Source organism: Dermochelys coriacea, chromosome 1, assembly GCF_009764565.3.
Source record: "Dermochelys coriacea isolate rDerCor1 chromosome 1, rDerCor1.pri.v4, whole genome shotgun sequence".
NCBI lineage: Eukaryota > Metazoa > Chordata > Testudines > Dermochelyidae > Dermochelys > Dermochelys coriacea.
Window position 1 is genome coordinate 296865052 of NC_050068.2, and position 19468 is coordinate 296884519.

The following is a 19468-nucleotide window of genomic DNA, read 5'->3' on the forward strand; positions in this document are numbered from 1 at the left end:
TTACTTTTCTATGGGCGTGGGACAGCGTCTGTGAGAATCACAGCCCAAATCTGCCATCACTTATTCACGTGTGCTCCTGCTGAAGTTAACAGAAGTTGCTGTGGTTTCTTTCTGTGCAAAATTTGGCCTTAGATTTCCATCACTAAGTATATTTGCCCATCTTGAGCAGGGCATCAATTTCTAAGGGTTAAAGGGAGGGCAGCCCCCCAACCATGGTATGACTTTTCCCCCCTGACTTTTCATAGAGCTATATACTCCATTATTTCTTACACTCTTCCCCCTCCCTCCCCACCACAACTTTACAGGATATAATATGGTGTTCTTTATGCTGACACATCTGGCCCCTGCTTCCCTGCTTATGGCTGACTTAGAACAACGCTTCCTCAGCTCTTGTCTCCTAATGCCCCGACTCTACTTGCGCTACATTGATGACATCTTCATCATCTGGACCCATGGAAAAGAAGCCCTTGAGGAATTCCACCATGATTTCAACAATTTCCATCCCACTATCAACCTCAGCCTGGACCAGTCCACACAAGAGATCCACTTCCTGGACACTACGGTGCTAATAAGCAATGGTCACATAAACACTACCCTATGTCGGAAACCTACTGACCGCTATTCCTACCTACATGCCTCCAGCTTTCATCCAGATCATACCACACGATCCATTGTCTACAGCCAAGCTCTACGATATAACCGCATTTGCTCCAACCCCCCAGACAGAGACAAACAGCTACAAGATCTCTATCATGCATTCCTAGAACTACAATACCCACCTGCTGAAGTGAAGAAACAGATTGACAGCCAGAAGAGTACCCAGAAGTCACCTACTACAGGATAGGCCCAACAAAGAAAATAACAGAACGCCACTAGCCATCACCTTCAGCCCCCAACTAAAACCTCTCCAACGCATCATCAAGGATCTACAACCTATCCTGAAGGATGATCCATCACTCTCACAGATCTTGGGAGACAGGCCAGTCCTTGCTTACAGAAAGCCCCCAATCTGAAGCAAATACTCACCAGCAACCACACACCACACAACAGAACCACTAACCCAGGAACCTATCCTTGCAACAAAGCCCGTTGCCAACTCTGTCCACATATCTATTCAGGGGATACCATCATAGGGCCTAATCACATCAGCCACACTATCAGAGGCTTGTTCACCTGCGCATCTACCAATGTGATATATGCCATCATGTGCCAGCAATGCCCCTCTGCCATGTACATTGGTCAAACTGGACAGTCTCTACGTAAAAGAATGAATGGACACAAATCAGACATCAAGAATTATAACATTCAAAAACCAGTTGGAGAACACTTCAATCTCTCTGGTCACTCGATCACAGACCTAAGAGTGGCTATCCTTCAACAAAAAAGCTTCAAAAACAGACTCCAACGAGAGACTGCTGAATTGGAATTAATTTGCAAACTGGATACAATTAATTTAGGCTTGAATAGAGACTGGGAATGGATGAGTCATTACACAAAGTAAAACTATTTCCCCATGTTATTTCTCCCCCCCACCCCACCCCACCCCATCCTCCACTGTTCCTCAGATATTCTTGTTAATTGCTGGAAATAGCCTACCTTGCTTGTCACCATGAAAGGTTTTCCTCCTTTCCCCCCCCTGCTGTGGGTGATGGCTTATCTTAAGTGATCACTCTCCTTACAGTGTGTATGATAAACCCATTGTTTCCTGTTCTCTGTGTGTGTATATCAATCTCCCCTCTGTTTTTTCCACCAAATGCATCCGATGAAGTGAGCTGTAGCTCACGAAAGCTTATGCTCTAATAAATTTGTTAGTCTCTAAGGTGCCACAAGTACTCCTTTTCTTCCTGCTTCCCAGGCTCCCTGAATTTTTCTGAAATGATGCCCCTGATCTTGAGGACACTCTATCCATTTTATACGTTAGAGAAAATCAGCAGATGTAGATCAGCATAGGTCTACTGAATTCAATGGAGTTAAGTCAGCTTATACCTGCTGAGGATCTGGCCCACTCTGTGGTGAATCTGATATGAAATGAAAATGATTAACGCCCCAATCCCTCCCCTGTGTCTGTTTCATAACATTAGTTCATGCTTAAGGTGGTGCTGTTTCAGCTGCTTCTGTAACTGTGTTTCTCTGATGCCTCTATACATTGTTTGTGAACAATAAACTATTATTCCCTTAGTGGTGCTTGGGGGTTTTTTTTTGTTTTGTTTTTAATTTTTGAACTTTTAAGATATAAGCTGTGTGATAATGACAAGATGGAGGAGGAGGACAGTGGCTCCCTGCCCTCATGTTGGGTGCCATGACTCAACCTCATAAATTAATAATCGTTTGTACGGCTGGTCTTTCCCCTTGCTGATAGCATGTTTTATTTCCAGCTGGATTATAAACTGAATTTTTAAAGTTACATTGTCGTCACTGGTCAGTGTTTACTCACTGGAAGACTTTGCTTGGACCTTTATTATTTTTGTAGTCGTGAAAAATAACAGCAAGATGGTGGAAACTGGTAATTATCTACATTTAGATACAGCAGCACACTTTTTGTTTAACAATCACCAAGAGCTTTTAAAAACACTAATTAGGCCCTGCTGTGAGGCAGATAAATAGTGGTTTGCTCTTGTTATGGATTAATAAACAGAGGTTTTTTTTACCTAGAGTTCACACAGTGAGTCAATGACAGAACTGGAAATAGAACCAGGAGTCCTGAACTGCAGTTCATGTTTTATACAGAAGGCTGCACATCCAAATTCCAGCCTCATGGTTTATCCCGTCAAAGTTCTTGCTTTAATGCTGTGGGCTGACCCCATGTTTCCTTCTTTTCTCTGCCAGACTCCATCACTTGCCAAAAATTTCACATAAGTTCCGAGACCCAAATATTCCCCAGCAAACCCTCTTCTAGCCCATCTATGTAAGTGTTATGTTATGCATACACACAAAGAAGTTAGATTAAAAAACATAAACACTGTTACTGGCAGTTGCAATGTAAAGCTGTTTTATTTCTTAAAATTCAGCATAATAACACACAAGAACCCAAAAACTGAGAGAGAGGAAACTGGTTGCCCCCTAAGGCTCTATGGCACAACTCAGCCCACCTTGCTTTAAGCTGGCCCTTTCCAGACTGACGGATGCTAGGCCCAGATTGCATATTTCCCTACAGAGCCCCCTAGCCTGCAAGCAGGGCCAGGAAACCCTCTCACTCTTAAGGTACCTGTACACTGCACACCACTGGCAGCAACATGTAGGGTATGTGGGTTACATGCCACAGTGAAAAGTGTCCACATTGTGGTATGTAGCAACACATGGGAGTGTAAGGCTCTGGCAGCGAGAAAGGCTTCAGCAGGAGTGAGGCAGCGGAACAATGCTATTTTTAGCAGTGTAGACAGGAGAGGCACTGCTTGGGCATGTAGAGAGATGTGTAGGGTACATACCCTAAGTTTGTGGCATGTCTATTCTACTTGCCTAAGCAGTGCTTCTTTACTGTCTACACTGCTGTTTATACCCTTGCTTGGGTGGCATTCTGTGTATGTACTCTACTCGCTGCCATAAGGAGGGTGCAGTATAGACATACCCTTAAAGTGATAGCTTGCAATGCCAATGTAGTCTTCAAGACACCAAAGAGCAAAATAGTTATTTATTTTACAACTAATATACTTACTTTTTCATTTTTAAAAATGTTCCTATGCACTTGGCCTGCTCCTCCTTCAATGGAAGTCCGTTTTCTTCCAAGGGAGCAGGATCAAACGCTTGTCTATTCTAAGAGATGATCTTTTAACCTATTCCTATCTCTCCTGCTCAGGTTTAGATCTATGATCAGTTGCTGAAAGAGCTGTACAATGTGTTCAACCTCTTTGTTTGATCAGGAGTGACCTTATTTTTATCCTTTAAGCATGAGTTATGAAGGAGGTTGTTAAGTTGACTGATATCCTGTCACTATTGCCCATTTTCTTTGCAGCCGAGCCTTCAGTTAGTTTGTTTCTTGCCAATGAAAAAATGATTGTTGGGCCACAAGGAGGTAAATTATTGTAGAGTGTAAATTTTATTGTTGATGTCAGTTAACTGCTTTGATAATGCAGAGTTTAGAACATGCTGAAATACTCTTTATGGGGAGGAAGGGGAACATGCCTTTTACCATTTTGAGAAAGTTAACTGTTTTGGTGCTATTGCAGGGCTCATTTAATTAAAGTAAAAGCTAAAAGAAAGGAGTGATGTGATTTGAGCCCCTCCCTTGAAACAGGGGTCATAAAAGTTTATTTTTACTCACTTATCTTGTCTCCTCTCACCCACCTTGCAAACTAAATTCCTTATCCTGCCTGTACTTTAGAAAAACACATGTCCTATTAGAACAAAACAAACAAACAAAACCACATACATGGTATCAAACCACAACCATTCCATCAATCTTGTGCCGAAAAAAGGGAGATTGCCAGCTCTTGCCATCTTATTGCGACTCTCATGATATTTAGTGATTTTTCTCTTAAAGCGACAGCTCCTGCATTTATGTGATTATTGGAGAATCCCAGATTTAGTTTAAAAAAAAGTTTCTAGGTCTCATGGTTTCAGAGGAAAAACTTGAAAATGTGAACAGTAAAGATTCAAAACCCAGAAAACAAATTAATTCCAAGTTTTATTCTTTTAAAAAAAATCTCATGATGTTTAAACCAATCTTTAAACCTGGCTTGTGATTTTTTGAATGCGTGGGGCAGGTAATACTGATTGATGAGTTTAGGAAGGTTTTCCTGGGCCTTCTCTTACTCCTACTGCTAGTGGTGTGGTCTATGCTAGCCAGTAGCTGTGGATCTGCAGCAGGTATTAAAGGGGTCATACATTTGCATAGGTTTGGTAAGGGATATTTGTCTGGGTTTTGTAAGATCAGTTACTTCTGACTTGGAAATGAAATAAAGACTTGACTTCCCACACTGCAGCATAAAACACATGTGTTGGTGGTACAGCCCACACACAATCTCTTTTCAAAAAGAAAAGGAGTACTTGTGGCACCTTAGAGACTAACAAATTTATTAGAGCATAAGCTTTCGTGAGCTACAGCTCACTTCATCGGATGCATTTGGTGGAAAAAACAGAGGAGAGATTTATATATACACACACACACACACACACACACACACACACACACACAGAACATGAAACAATGGGTTTATCATACACACTGTAAGGAGAGTGATCATTTAAGATAAGCCATCACCAGCAGCGGGGGGGGGGGGGAGGAGGAGGAAAACCTTTCATGGTGACAAGCAAGGTAGGCTAATTCCAGCAGTTAACAAGAATATCAGAGGAACAGTGGGGGGTGGGGTGGGAGGGAGAAATACCATGGGGAAATAGTTTTACTTTGTGTAATGACTCATCCATTCCCAGTCTCTATTCAAGCCTAAGTTAATTGTATCCAGTTTGCAAATTAATTCCAATTCAGCAGTCTCTCGTTGGAGTCTGTTTTTGAAGCTTTTCTGTTGAAGTATAGCCACTCTTAGGTCTGTGATCGAGTGACCAGAGAGATTGAAGTGTTCTCCAACTGGTTTTTGAATGTTATAATTCTTGACGTCTGATTTGTGTCCATTCATTCTTTTACGTAGAGACTGTCCAGTTTGGCCAATGTACATGGCAGAGGGGCATTGCTGGCACATGATGGCATATATCACATTGGTAGATGCGCAGGTGAACGAGCCTCTGATAGTGTGGCTGATGTGATGGACACAAATCAGACGTCAAGAATTATAACATTCAAAAACCAGTTGGAGAACACTTCAATCTCTCTGGTCACTCGATCACAGACCTAAGAGTGGCTATACTTCAACAAAAAAGCTTCAAAAACAGACTCCAACGAGAGACTGCTGAATTGGAATTAATTTGCAAACTGGATACAATTAACTTAGGCTTGAATAGAGACTGGGAATGGATGAGTCATTACACAAAGTACAACTATTTCCCCATGGTATTTCTCCCTCCCACCCCACCCCCCACTGTTCCTCTGATATTCTTATTAGAGCATAAGCTTTCGTGAGCTACAGCTCACTTCATCGGATGCATTTGGTGGAAAAAACAGAGGAGAGATTTATATACACACACACAGAGAACATGAAACAATGGGTTTATCATACACACTGTAAGGAGAGTGATCACTTAAGATAAGCCATCACCAGCAGTGGGGGGGGGAAAGGAGGAAAACCTTTCATGGTGACAAGCAGGTAGGCTAATTCCAGCAGTTAACAAGAATATCAGAGGAACAGTGGGGGGTGGGGTGGGAGGGAGGTGCCACAAGTACTCCTTTTCTTTTTGCGAATACAGACTAACACGGCTGCTACTCTGAAACCTATGATTATGCAAGGCACTGAATTTAGCCGTATAGAGTGGAAATCTGTCAACTTCATGAAAAAACTCGCACAGATACAGACAGACATCATCTTCCTCTCCAAATGCAAACAGATGGACATCATACCGAAAGGACTGAAGGTAAAAAATCCATTACAATCTACATACCACACAGACTATGCTGACAGCTTGTGCCACACACTCTCAAAGAAACTGCGGAACCACCTGATCAACATCCTCTACAGCAAACAGGGAAAGATTAAGAATGAGCTCTCAAAACTGGATACTCTCATAAAGAACCAACCTTCCACACAAACTTCCTCGTGGCTGGACTTTACAAAAACTAGACAAGCCATTTACAAAACACACTTTGATTCTCTACAAAAGAAAAAGGACACTAAGCTATCTAAACTACTATATGCCACAAGGGGCCACAACAATGGTTCCCGTAACCCACCCAGCAATATTGTTAATCTATCCAACTATACTCTTAGCCCAGCAGAAGAATCTGTCCTATCTGGGGCCTCTCCTTTTGCCCCTCCACCCCCACGAACATGATACAGTTCTGTGGTGACCTAGAATCCTATTTTCGACGTCTCAGACTCAAGGAATATTTCCAACACACCTCTGACCAACATATTAACCCACAGAGACCTTCCTGCCAACACTACAAAAAGAAGGATTCTGGGTGGACTCCTCCTGAAGGCCGAAACAGCAGCCTGGATTTCTACATAGACTGCTTCCGCCGACGTGCACGAGCTGAAATTGTGGAAAAGCAGCATTGCTTACCCCATAACCTCAGCCATGCAGAACACAGTGCCATCCACAGCCTCAGAAACAACTCTGACATCATAATCAAAAAGGCTGACAAAGGAGGTGCTGTCGTCATCATGAATAGGTCGGAGTATGAACAAGAGACTACTAGGCAGCTCTCCAACACCACTTTCTACAAGCCATTACCCTCTGATCCCACTGAGGGTTACCAAAAGAAACTACAGCATTTGCTCAAGAAACTCCCTGAAAAAGCACAAGAACAAATCCGCACAGACACACCCCTGGAGCCCCGACCTGGGGTATTCTATCTGCTACCCAAGATCCATAAACTTGGAAATCCTGGACGCCCCATCATCTCAGGCATTGGCACCCTGACAGCAGTATTGTCTGGCTATGTAGACTCCCTCCTCAGGCCCTTCGTTACCAGCACTCCCAGCTATCTTCGAGACACCACCGATTTCCTGAGGAAACTACAGTCCATTGGTGATCTTCCTAAAAACACCATCCTAGCCACTATGGATGTAGAAGCCCTCTACACCAACATTCCACACAAAGATGGACTACAAGCCGTCAGGAACAGTATCCCCGATACTGTCACGGCTAACCTGGTGGCAGAACTTTGTGACTTTGTCCTGACCCATAACTATTTCACATTTGGTGACAATGTATACCTTCAAATCAGCGGCACTGCGATGGGTACCCGCATGGCCCCACAGTATGCCAACATTTTTATGGCTGACTTAGAACAACGCTTCCTCAGCTCTCGTCCCTTAATGCCCCTACTCTACTTGCGCTACATTGATGACATTTTCATCATCTGGACCCATGGAAAAGAAGCTCTTGAGGAATTCCACCATGATTTCAACAATTTCCATCCCACTATCAACCTCAGCCTGGACCAGTCCACACAAGAGATCCACTTCCTGGACACTACGGTGCTAATAAGCGATGGTCACATAAACACCACCCTATATCGGAAACCTACTGACTGCTATTCCTACCTACATGCCTCTAGCTTTCATCCAGATCATACCACTCGATCCATTGTCTACAGCCAAGTGCTACGATATAACGACATTTGCTCCAACCCCTCAGACAGAGACAAACACCTACAAGATCTCTATCATGCATTCCTACAACTACAATACCCACCTGCTGAAGTGAAGAAACAGATTGACAGAGCCAGAAGAGTACCCAGAAGTCACCTACTACAGGATAGGCCCAACAAAGAAAAGAACAGAACGCCACTAGCCATCACCTTCAGCCCCCAACTAAAACCTCTCCAACGCATCATCAAGGATCTACAACCTATCCTGAAGGACGAGCCATCGCTCTCTCAGATCTTGGGAGACAGACCAGTCCTTGCTTACAGACAGCCCCCCAATCTGAAGCAAATACTCACCAGCAACCACACACCACACAACAGAACCACTAACCCAGGAACCTATCCTTGCAACAAAGCCCGTTGCCAACTCTGTCCACATATCTATTCAGGGGATACCATCATAGGGCCTAATCACATCAGCCACACTATCAGAGGCTCGTTCACCTGCGCATCTACCAATGTGATATATGCCATCATGTGCCAGCAATGCCCCTCTGCCATGTACATTGGCCAAACTGGACAGTCTCTATGTAAAAGAATGAATGGACACAAATCAGACGTCAAGAATTATAACATTCAAAAACCAGTTGGAGAACACTTCAATCTCTCTGGTCACTCGATCACAGACCTAGGAGTGGCTATACTTCAACAAAAAAGCTTCAAAAACAGACTCCAACGAGAGACTGCTGAATTGGAATTAATTTGCAAACTGGATACAATTAACTTAGGCTTGAATAGAGACTGGGAATGGATGAGTCATTACACAAAGTAAAACTATTTCCCCATGTTATTTCTCCCCCCCACCCCACCCCCCACTGTTCCTCTGATATTCTTGTTAACTGCTGGAATTAGCCTACCTTGCTTGTCACCATGAAAGGTTTTCCTCTTCCTCCCCCCCCCTCCCCCGCTGGTGATGGCTTATCTTGAGTGATCACTCTCCTTACAGTGTGTATGATAAACCCATTGTTTCATGTTCTCTGTGTGTGTGTGTGTGTGTGTGTGTGTGTGTGTATAAATCTCTCCTCTGTTTTTTCCACCAAATGCATCCGATGAAGTGAGCTGTAGCTCACGAAAGCTTATGCTCTAATAAATTTGTTAGTCTCTAAGGTGCCACAAGTACTCCTTTTCTTTTTGCGAATACAGACTAACACGGCTGCTATTCTGAAATCTCTTTTCAGGCTTTGATTGTCCCTTTCCACCATCACCATCATTCCACCCTTAGCTCCCTTTTGCAGGGTGTAGCAGTAAGGGGCTTCATAGGACCTGAGCAAGGAGTGAGCAAGCCCTGTCCTTCCCAGGATGATTTGTCAGGCAGTTGCTTGCTTACTAGAAGAGACCTAGTTCTCAGGATAGGCAGGGCATAACTCTGTCTATCCTGGAATGGGTTGGACCATGAGGAGCTTTTAAATTCACCTACCGCTGCATCTCCAGCTTGTCTGTGCTCAAATTCACCCAACTTTGGTATACATATAATGCTGTTTTGTACCAAGTGTATGTGAGTTCAGAAGGGCCTAACATTTCTTCACCTCCAGTTCTTTGGCAAAAACTGTGATTTATGAATAATGCAAAGGGATGTCACAGTAAATCCTAAAGCAAGAGGGCAATATCCAGCCTCAGTTCTTGCTTGCTTATTACTACCCCAATAGTCCTAAAGATAGGTAATAGTTCCGCTCACAGCACTTGTTGTTGTCTTCATTGTATTTAGTGTGCCTGTATGTCTCCAGGATACTCTACCCACCTTCTGAGGGTAGTGCGCTGGATTTTGTGTGGTTCTGGATCTGATTATTTTAATAGAAAGAATTACATTTCTAATGGTACTATGTTAAGGAACACATTGGTGTTTAAAGAGCAACAGAAGAGATCTAATTTGATGATATTAGTGGAATTCTTATTAGCTTGAGATCTGACACACTTGCATGAAGGCTGCATTCTGCTCCTAAAGGAGTTATTTAAAAGGAAAATAAGAGACCAACATTGCACAACCTCTATTTTCACTCTGACTGAGGGCCTCCTTCTCTTGATTTCTTCCTCTTGTTAATTGTTCATATATGATAATCAGGCACCACATTATATGCAATGTTGCATTCTCCTATCCTGATATGAATGCTTAATGACTCAATGCTGCGTTTTTGGTGTAGGTACTTGGAACTGGAGAGCAGTGGACATCGAAATGAAATCAGGTTGCATTACCGTTCAGGCGGCCATCGCTCACACACAGAAGTGTTTCCGTACATTTTGGCAGATGATAAGTGGCACAGGCTTTCCTTAGCAATCAGTGCCTCGCACTTGATTTTACATGTGGACTGCAATAGGTAAGAGTGATATTTCATATTAATAAATAGTAGTCTGGAGCATTCCAGCTCAGAAATAAATGAAATTTATAATGATTTGAGGTTTATTTCTTCTATTGTTTCTTAACAGAATTTATGAAAGGGTTGTGGAGAAGCCCTACATGGATTTACCTTTGGGTACAACATTTTGGTTGGGACAGAGGAATAACGCACATGGTTATTTTAAGGTAGGCTTTCCCTGAGTGGAAAAGACTGAACATAGGTAAAAATGGCAATAGTGTTCTCTCTATATCTGCAGCAGTAGAAATATTTTTAAATACTGTGGTACATAAAGGCTTTATCATGTGAGGTTGCTGTTGGTCCAGTTCCCTTAAGCAGAACATACTCGTTGGCATGGGGCAGGCAAAGTTCATCCTTCAGCACCAGTGCGGGCCGCTGTCTTCCAGAGGGATTCACCCTTATGGGAGGTGAGAGGATCCTAGCTCCACCACCTTCCTCCAGGGGTTTGCTTGAGAAAAGTAAGGTTTATCTTGCTACCAGGAGTCTGTAAGAGGTTCCACAGAGGAGAATGCCTGGACCATGTGCTGAATCAGCTGGTGGGGTTACTCATCTGAAATGAAACTGCTGTGATCAGCAAGGAATTGTCATCAGGCGCCAATCTTTATTAGTTAGAGTTGAAAATAAGTTACCACAACCATCATGCATCCTGTCACACACTTCCTCACACGAAATTGAGATCCACAGCATGTGTGTCAGGAGCCACAACACCCCATGAGCAAAGAAAACTGAATTCAGCTGGGCAGCTGCCAAATTATGGTGTACTGTGAATAAGTAAGGATAGAGAGCAAGATAGCCATTTAAGAGAGGCATGATCAGTGACCAAGGTAAAAGGGGCTCCTCGGAGATAATGGATAACTGTTGCACAGTTAGATGTATGTTTTCTGTCACAAAATATTTTTCACCAGAGGAAAGAGCTATCTACTCCAATACAATACATGGTGCTCAATGCCATTATTCTTCTATTGTGTTTAGGTTCTTAAACTACACCTCTCACCATGGTCTCTGAGCATCTTCCAGGGTTAAAAACGAACAAGGTGACTAACATCAGTAAAGAGAAGTTTCCTCCCCCGGGAGAATAGTTACAAGTGTTTTATTTTGCATTTAACTTTACAATGACTATATTACTACATGTTGCTATATGGGAAAGCAAGGTTGAAGAAGTAAGATTTTTGCATTTGGACTAGAAAATGGTAAGATTTATGGTCATGCATAGTTCCTATTTGATGAATCCTTGGCCACACTCCTTGTCCATGGTTTGACCTCACCCATTTTGTGGCTGTCTCGGGGGGTCCCATGCAGAACAGAAGTTTCAGACACCTTGCAGCACTGCAGCCCTGTCTCCACAAGGACGTTTTGGTACTTGAGGCCCTGAAGGCTAGGGTTCTTTGGATGCTGGGCCCTGTGGCCTGGCTGAATCTGCCTTGCTAATTTTTAAATCTTGGCTAAAACACTGGTTTTAATTTTCAATGCAAGTCCTGCCTTTGGTGCTGAAATCAGCATTAGATGTGCAAATGCATGTTTTCCATGCCCAAGTACAGATTTAAATCCTAAGTGGGTGTGAGATATGGAATGGATGTCCCATCAGGCACTCTGTTTTGAAAACTGAGCCCTGTATCTGTTTTTTAAATTCAGTATATTTTTCCTTCTCTATATTAAATGCCAGTCTCCTTGTTAAATGGCTGAGAGGTGATCAAGCCTACACAGGCAGAATCCACTGAAAAGTGGCATTCTTGACTTAAACAAAATAATTAAAAATAGAAAATAATTAAAGATTACTGTGATGGGACTTAACCCCCATCCCCTGCAAGGCTAATGAAGGCACCCAATTAGTCATGCTTTGCACCTGGAGTGGTGAGTTGCTAACTGGCTCCCAGCCATAATGGGTGGAACTAAGCCGTAATACGTAAACTGAAGGAGCTTAATTTGGGGGAGAGACAGCAGAGAAGACGGGTCTCTCTGGCTGGGAGAAGCCCAGGGTTAAAGTACACAGACAGAGAGAATGGGGACTGCACACTACAGGGACAGTGTGGACTCCTGCAAAGTAAGCCTTGAGATAAGATTTGTAAATAGAGTAGAAAAGACTACAGTAGCCCAATAGTGTAGGAGAACTATTCAGTTTCATTTGGATTTGTTTGATACCCTGGAAGATGTCTGAACTTAGTGACCTGGCCAGAAGCTGAGCTACAGAAGACCTGGGGCTCAAGGCAGGTGGCCGACAGGAGGCGCTGGAGCCAAAGAGAGTGGCAGTGTCCTGCACTGACTCAAGAGTGTGTGCTGAGGGTGAGTGAACCCTGCCACATATTGGTACCAGATACAAGGAGAAACCCACCTTATGAGAAAGGAGGGAGATACCAACTACCTTAAAAGTGGGGAGCAGATGGACAGACTAAGGCATCCGCACCCCCTTTGGGGAACATGGAGGTTTTCTGTTGCTGGCAGTGGAACAGGAGCAGACACGTGCTCTCTTGTTGCATCTATTATACAGGCAACAACAACAGCAAAAGGCTCAACAGGCTCAGCAAGAACGTTCCCTGTAGTGCCTAGAGAAGTGGATCACAGGGCCCTGGATAGTTTCAGGAGAAAAAAGTTGTACCAGACCAGTGCCCAGCCTGGCAAAATTGGGCCCAGGTAACAACCCAGAGGCCTTCTTGAGCACTTTTGAGAAGGTACCAACTGCAGCAGGGTGGGCCAAATCCTTGTGGGCAGCTTGATTGGCCCCATTCCTTTCAGAAGACGCTTAGAATCATAGAATCATAGAATATCAGGGTTGGAAGGGACCCCAGAAGGTCATCTAGTCCAACCCCCTGCTCAAAGCAGGACCAAGTCCCAGTTAAATCATCCTAGCCAGGGCTTTGTCAAGCCTGACCTTAAAAACCTCTAAGGAAGGAGATTCTACCACCTCCCTAGGTAACGCATTCCAGTGTTTCACCACCCTCTTAGTGAAAAAGTTTTTCCTAATATCCAATCTAAACCTCCCCCATTGCAACTTGAGACCATTACTCCTCGTTCTGTCATCTGCTACCATTGAGAACAGTCTAGAGCCATCCTCTTTGAAACCCCCTTTCAGGTAGTTGAAAGCAGCTATCAAATCCCCCCTCATTCTTCTCTTCTGCAGACTAAACAATCCCAGCTCCCTCAGCCTCTCCTCATAAGTCATGTGCTCTAGACCCCTAATCATTTTTGTTGCCCTTCGCTGTACTCTTTCCAATTTATCCACATCCTTCTTGTAGTGTGGGGCCCAAAACTGGACACAGTACTCCAGATGAGGCCTCACCAGTGTCGAATAGAGGGGAACGATCACGTTCCCTCGATCTGCTCGCTATGCCCCTACTTATACATCCCAAAATGCCATTGGCCTTCTTGGCAACAAGGGCACACTGCTGACTCATATCCAGCTTCTCGTCCACTGTCACCCCTAGGTCCTTTTCCGCAGAACTGCTGCCGAGCCATTCGGTCCCTAGTCTGTAGCGGTGCATTGGCTTAAGCGACTGACTGAGCTTTGTCTGACGAGCGGGTCCGACAGAATTGTGAAAGAAGCAATTTTGGTTAGGTGGGGGCTGACCCCGGAAACATACTAGCACTGGTTTAGGATGGAGCCTTTCCCCAGGTGATTTGCCTAGAGTGGCAGCAAAGCATTTACAGTTCCTGGCCACATGACGGTTACACCCTGCCATGCTCTCATTAGACAAGGTGGTGGACTTATAATATTAGAACAATTCCTAAGGGTTTTGTCTTCCAGAGCCCAAAGTTGGGTCTGGAGATTTCGATTGGCTTCTACTGACGAGGCCATTAGAGAGCAGAGGCCTACATGGAAGCAGATAATACTGAACTATCCGAACGAGGGATTAATTCAAGGAGACTATTCCAAGGAAAGCAGGGTAACAGAGAACCCTGATCTTGAGATGGCAAGGGAGACATATGTGGAGAGAAGTTCTTAGGCAATCTGCTATCTAAAAACAAGAGGAGGGAGTGGGACTTCAGTCATCACTAGCACCCAGGACAAACACCCAGGTATCTGTCAGGAGAACATGGTGGTGTGTTTCGGGTGTGGTTAACCAGGTCACAAAAGAAAGGACTGCCCTTTCACGGAGCATGGCTATTTGGATTGTTACTACAGGAAAGTCTGCGGTATGGCATGTTTCCTCAGTAATGGGCATGCTCCAGCTTACCAAAACTGCTGATGTGACTAGATGTGAAATGAGAGGACTGATTGACTCCAGGTGTGGGTGGACACTGGTTTGAGGGAGTAGACTCCCATCTGCAAAAACAGATTGGCATCTGCAGGTGCACATCTCATGCATGCACAGAGAGACCGAGGCTACCCAACAGCAGAGATAGAAATAGAAATGCAAGGTCAGAGGTACAATCTGAGAGCTGGTATATTAAGAAACCTCCCCTCGCCTGTAATTGTAGGGTGAAACTGACCTAATTTCCCAGCTCTATTACAAGAAAGGATATCACATGAACAAATTAACCATAAAGCAACTCTCATCTGGACACAGGCTGCTGGGCCGGGTGGCCTAGAGACAGGGCCGAGTACTCCATGGACTGGGGAAATGTAATTGAGAGAGTTAAACAAGAAATGCCAAGCCAGCTACAGGCCCTAGAAACACAATTGCACAAAGCAAACCAAGAGCTGGAGGAGGTGAAAGCCTCATGACAGATAGGGTTGCCAATGCTCCAGGATTGTCCTGGAGTCTCCAGGAATTAAATATATCTTTAATTAAAGATTGTCATGTGATTGACACCTCCAGGAATACATCCAAACAAAATTGGCAACTCTAATGACAGAAAATAATAGAGGAGGCCACATAACAAGAGCAAGAACAGATTTGGACAAGACTAGAGCTGGCATATGAAAAGAATTGTTGGCAGCAACACAAATGGGAGCTGGCTGCACTGAGAACCATGGAAATACATGGCAAGGGTGCCCGAACCTCTAGAAGCCAAGAACAGGCCCCTGCAGAAAAGGAATTGGATTGGGTGAGTTCATGGGGAATGGATGCTCTGAATGAAGAGAGAGGAGAAGTTGCCTCAATCATGGACCCTGACCGAGCACCCAAAGGGCAATCATACAAGGCCGGTCTGTCCATGGAGAGTAAACAGATCCGGAAATTTCAAGAGAGATTAACTGCTGCAAAAAAGACCCTGCAGATACACATCCAAGATAGAGAATACTACAAGGGACGTTCTGAAGACATGCTAGATTATAAAAATTGATTGCTTATCTGAGTACTACTTAAAGGAAGCAACTGCAGGGCCCCGTACAGTGATGGGGGGAGAGAGTCCTGATGGGCACTACCTTGAGAGATGTGCGTAATGGGGCTTAACCTCAACACCTGCAAGGATGGCAAAAGTGCCCAATTAGTCAGGCTTTGCACTTGGGGAGGAGAGTAGCTAATTGGCTCCCGACCAGAGGGGGTGATGGAGCTAGTAATAATAAGTAGACTGAAGGAGCTACTTGTGGGGAGAGACAGCAGAGAAGACCAGTTTCTCTGGCTGAGCGAAGCCCAGGGTTAGGTTACATAGACAGAGAGAATGGGGACATGATGGGGCAATGTAGGCTTCTGCAAGGGAAGCCTTGAGATAGGATTTGTAAGTAGAGAAGAAAAGACCACAGTAGCCCAAGAGGGTAGGAGAACTATTCAGTTTTGTTTGGATTTTGTGAGGACTTGTTTATGATACCCCAGAAGGGGTCTGAATTTAGCTGTTGTGGCCGGAGGGCTCAGCCACAAGACCGGGGGTCAGCAGGGGGTGCTGGAGCCAAACATAGTGGCAACAGCCTGCACTGACTCAAGGGGTTGCTCCAAGGGTGAGTGAGCCCTTCCATAATTGCTTATACTGCTCCAAAACTCATTTAATTTGCTGTATTTGCTTATGACTAATACTGTTTTTAGATTAATGTATTTATTTCTGTCTTTTCAAGCCTTACTTTACATGACACTCATCCTTTTTCTGAAATGTCTGGGACTGTGATGGAACATGCACACACATCAAGGTGTAAAATGAGAGACACCATTTGTAGTTGCTCTTTGGTTTATTTTAGTTGTTTGTCAAGAAAATCTAGAGGAGTCAAAATACCACGAGAATTTTTTATTACTGAGAAAAGCCAAATTAAATGAAATTCAGCAAGGAATCGTAGCACCAACCCGTCCAAAATACATTGATCTTATTGGTTGTTCAATATATGATATTACAAATGGTTAAACTGAAAACAAAAGTATTGAACATAGTGTTGTGGACTGTAAATCTCTTCAGACTTGTAGCCCAAGATTTTAATAAATGACTAGTGGGTTTGGGTGCCTAGGGGCCTGGTTTTCTGAAGGTATATTCCCAGCACTTTCTGAAAATCAGGCCCTTTTAAGGTGTCTCACATTGGATAGCCAAAAAGTGAGGCTCCCAAAATCATGACTCTCTTGTGAAAATCCTGGTCTAGGGTTTTATTTGGTTTTGAACCTAAACTTGCTCCCGCTGAATCAGTGTGGGGATTTGGCCTTTAATTAGGATTGAGCCCACAATGTTTTGATACCTTTTCTTCATAGCGCTATAAATCCTTTTGAAATTCATTGCTAGTTCATTGCATTTCTTTTAAGAATGAGTTCTGAAGATCAGTGTAAGTCATGGAAGGAAGGGTAGATGAAAGGGACATCTGCAGTGTGTGAGATAGGATAGTTCATTTCTAAATTGCTGTTTGGCCTTTGTTGTAGGAGAGTAGCAAAGTGGCTGCTAATTATATCTTAACGACTAAGGATGTATGTGAATTCTGGCTGTAAACATGTGATCTGTCTTTCTGGGTGAAACGGGTCATTTCTAGCTGGCATATTTGAATTCCATGCTAAACGTACTGTTCTCCTAAATTGTCAACATGCTCCTCTGTAGCTGTGTAATAGATATGTTGCTTCTCTGAATTAGGTATGCTGTATGAAAAGATCCATATCAAAATCATGAAATGCCTGTCTGAATCTGTTTTTCATGACTGACTCAAATTTTTTTAATCTTCACTTCTGTTTGACAACAGTAGTTCAGTGAAAATTTGCATTTTATTTAAAACAGTGTTTCAAAGACCCTGAAACTGGAAATTATTTTTTCAGTTGCTTTAAAGGTCATTTTCAAGCTTTTCTTCACTGGGTAACTAAAAATAACAATGAATTCAAAACAACCAGACACTTATCATTTAATTACATCTTGACATTTAATCATATGCCTTTAAAAATGGTTCAGTATGTGCATACATTGTGACGGGGCAAGGCCAGATGGCTATGGAAAAGTAGTGGGAGATAGATATATTAGCTTCAGGCTAAACAAATCCCTGGTACCAGGATAAGTGAAATGGCAGCTGCTCCAGGTCAATTAAGACACCTGGGGCCAATTAAGAACTTTCCAGAAGGCAGGGAGAGGGCTAGGTTGATTGGGACACCTGAAGCCAATCAGGGGCTGGCTGAAACTAGTTAAAAGCCTCCCAGTTAGTCAGGTGGGTGTGCATGTCAGGAGCTGTGGAAAGAAGTTGCGCGGTTTGAGAGGCTGAGTAGTACACACCATATCAGGCACAAGGAAGGAGGCCCTGAGGTAAGGGTGAAGTGGAGCTTGAGGAAGTGAGGGCTGCTGTGGGGGAAGTAGCCCAGGGAATTGTACATGTTATGTTTCTAAAAGGTCAGCTACCATAGCTGATACTGTTAGGGTCCCTGAGCTTGAGCCCGGAGTACAGGGTGGGCCCGGGATTTCCCCCCCCCCCACCTTTGCCCCCTGATTAATCACTGAGACTGGGAGACAACAGAGACTGTGCAAGGAAGGATAACTTCTCCTCACTTCCCTCACTGGCTTATGATGAAAATGGCTCAGTAGACTGTGACCCTTGTCTCTAGAGAGAGAAGGGTTACGTGGAGGGTCACAGTGAGCCTCTGAGGCTAGCGAAATCCACCAGGAAACGCGGGACCCACAGAGGCAAGGACAGAGCTTTGTCACAACATGTACAGCTATCTATTTTACTTATCTTTGCTCTCCTATCACCACAGTGGATGCAAATAAGAAGTACTGTATTCATAAATAGTGGGTTTTTTCATGCAGTTTTTCTTTTCATGCAGTTTTTCTGTGTGAGCTCTAATGTTTTATGTGGTGAACATTGCTGTGGCATATTATTTTGATAGTAAAAATAATGCACGCTCTTCTTTCTTTTCTATCCGTACTTGCACACAGGGCATAATGCAAGATGTGCAACTACTTGTCATGCCTCAAGGATTTATTTCTCAGTGCCCAGATCTTAATCGCAGTAAGTCTATTAGTTCTTACACCATAGAATCAAAGGTGTGCTTCTTGCTTCATTTTTTGTCCTGCAAGCTCTCTTAAAACCTTGAGCTCCAATATATTGGTTGTCAGCTGTGACTTGTATAGATTGAACCTATTGTATATACAATTTGACAAATGTAGTGTTTGTAATTCCAGCCTGCCCAACTTGTAATGACTTCCATGGACTTGTACAGAAAATCATGGAGCTGCAGGACATTTTAGCCAAAACATCAGCTAAGGTAACAGTTACTCAGCGACATCGTGTGGGGCATAGGGAATTTTCAGGCTTCAATTCAGATCTCTCTCAAAAAATACAGATGTTCCGCTCAAAGAGCTTTCTTACATTTCAATGTTTTCATGGAATTGTACTATTTTCATAATAAATAGCATCAAAATTCCTGGACAAGGGTTTACAAATATGCAAACTCTATCTGTCAGACTAAGGATTCAGTAAAACTGGAATGAAACAGGTTACCATGTTTACAGTGCTTGTTGCAGCAGGATTTTTTTGGTTTAAGACTTTTCTAAACCTGAGCTGTTCAAAAAACAGATCAAAAATATAAGAGTACTGGGGCTGAGGACTTTCAAGCAGTATCTACATCTACTATCTGATGATCACATCAAAAACATACCCAAT

General features: G+C 43.5%; 1 protein-coding gene across 2 annotated transcripts in view; it reads left to right on the forward strand.

Moving 5' to 3' along the window:
• The window catches only part of NELL2 (neural EGFL like 2), a 240447-nt gene that overhangs the window by 49622 nt on the left and 171357 nt on the right, over nt 1-19468 (forward strand). For both annotated transcript variants that reach the window (XM_038381970.2, XM_038381978.2), the window contains exons 4-7: nt 10336-10509; nt 10619-10715; nt 18742-18814; nt 18988-19070. In XM_038381970.2, coding sequence (XP_038237898.1) covers nt 10336-10509; nt 10619-10715; nt 18742-18814; nt 18988-19070 — 427 coding nt within the window. The remainder of the gene's footprint in view (nt 1-10335; nt 10510-10618; nt 10716-18741; nt 18815-18987; nt 19071-19468) is intronic.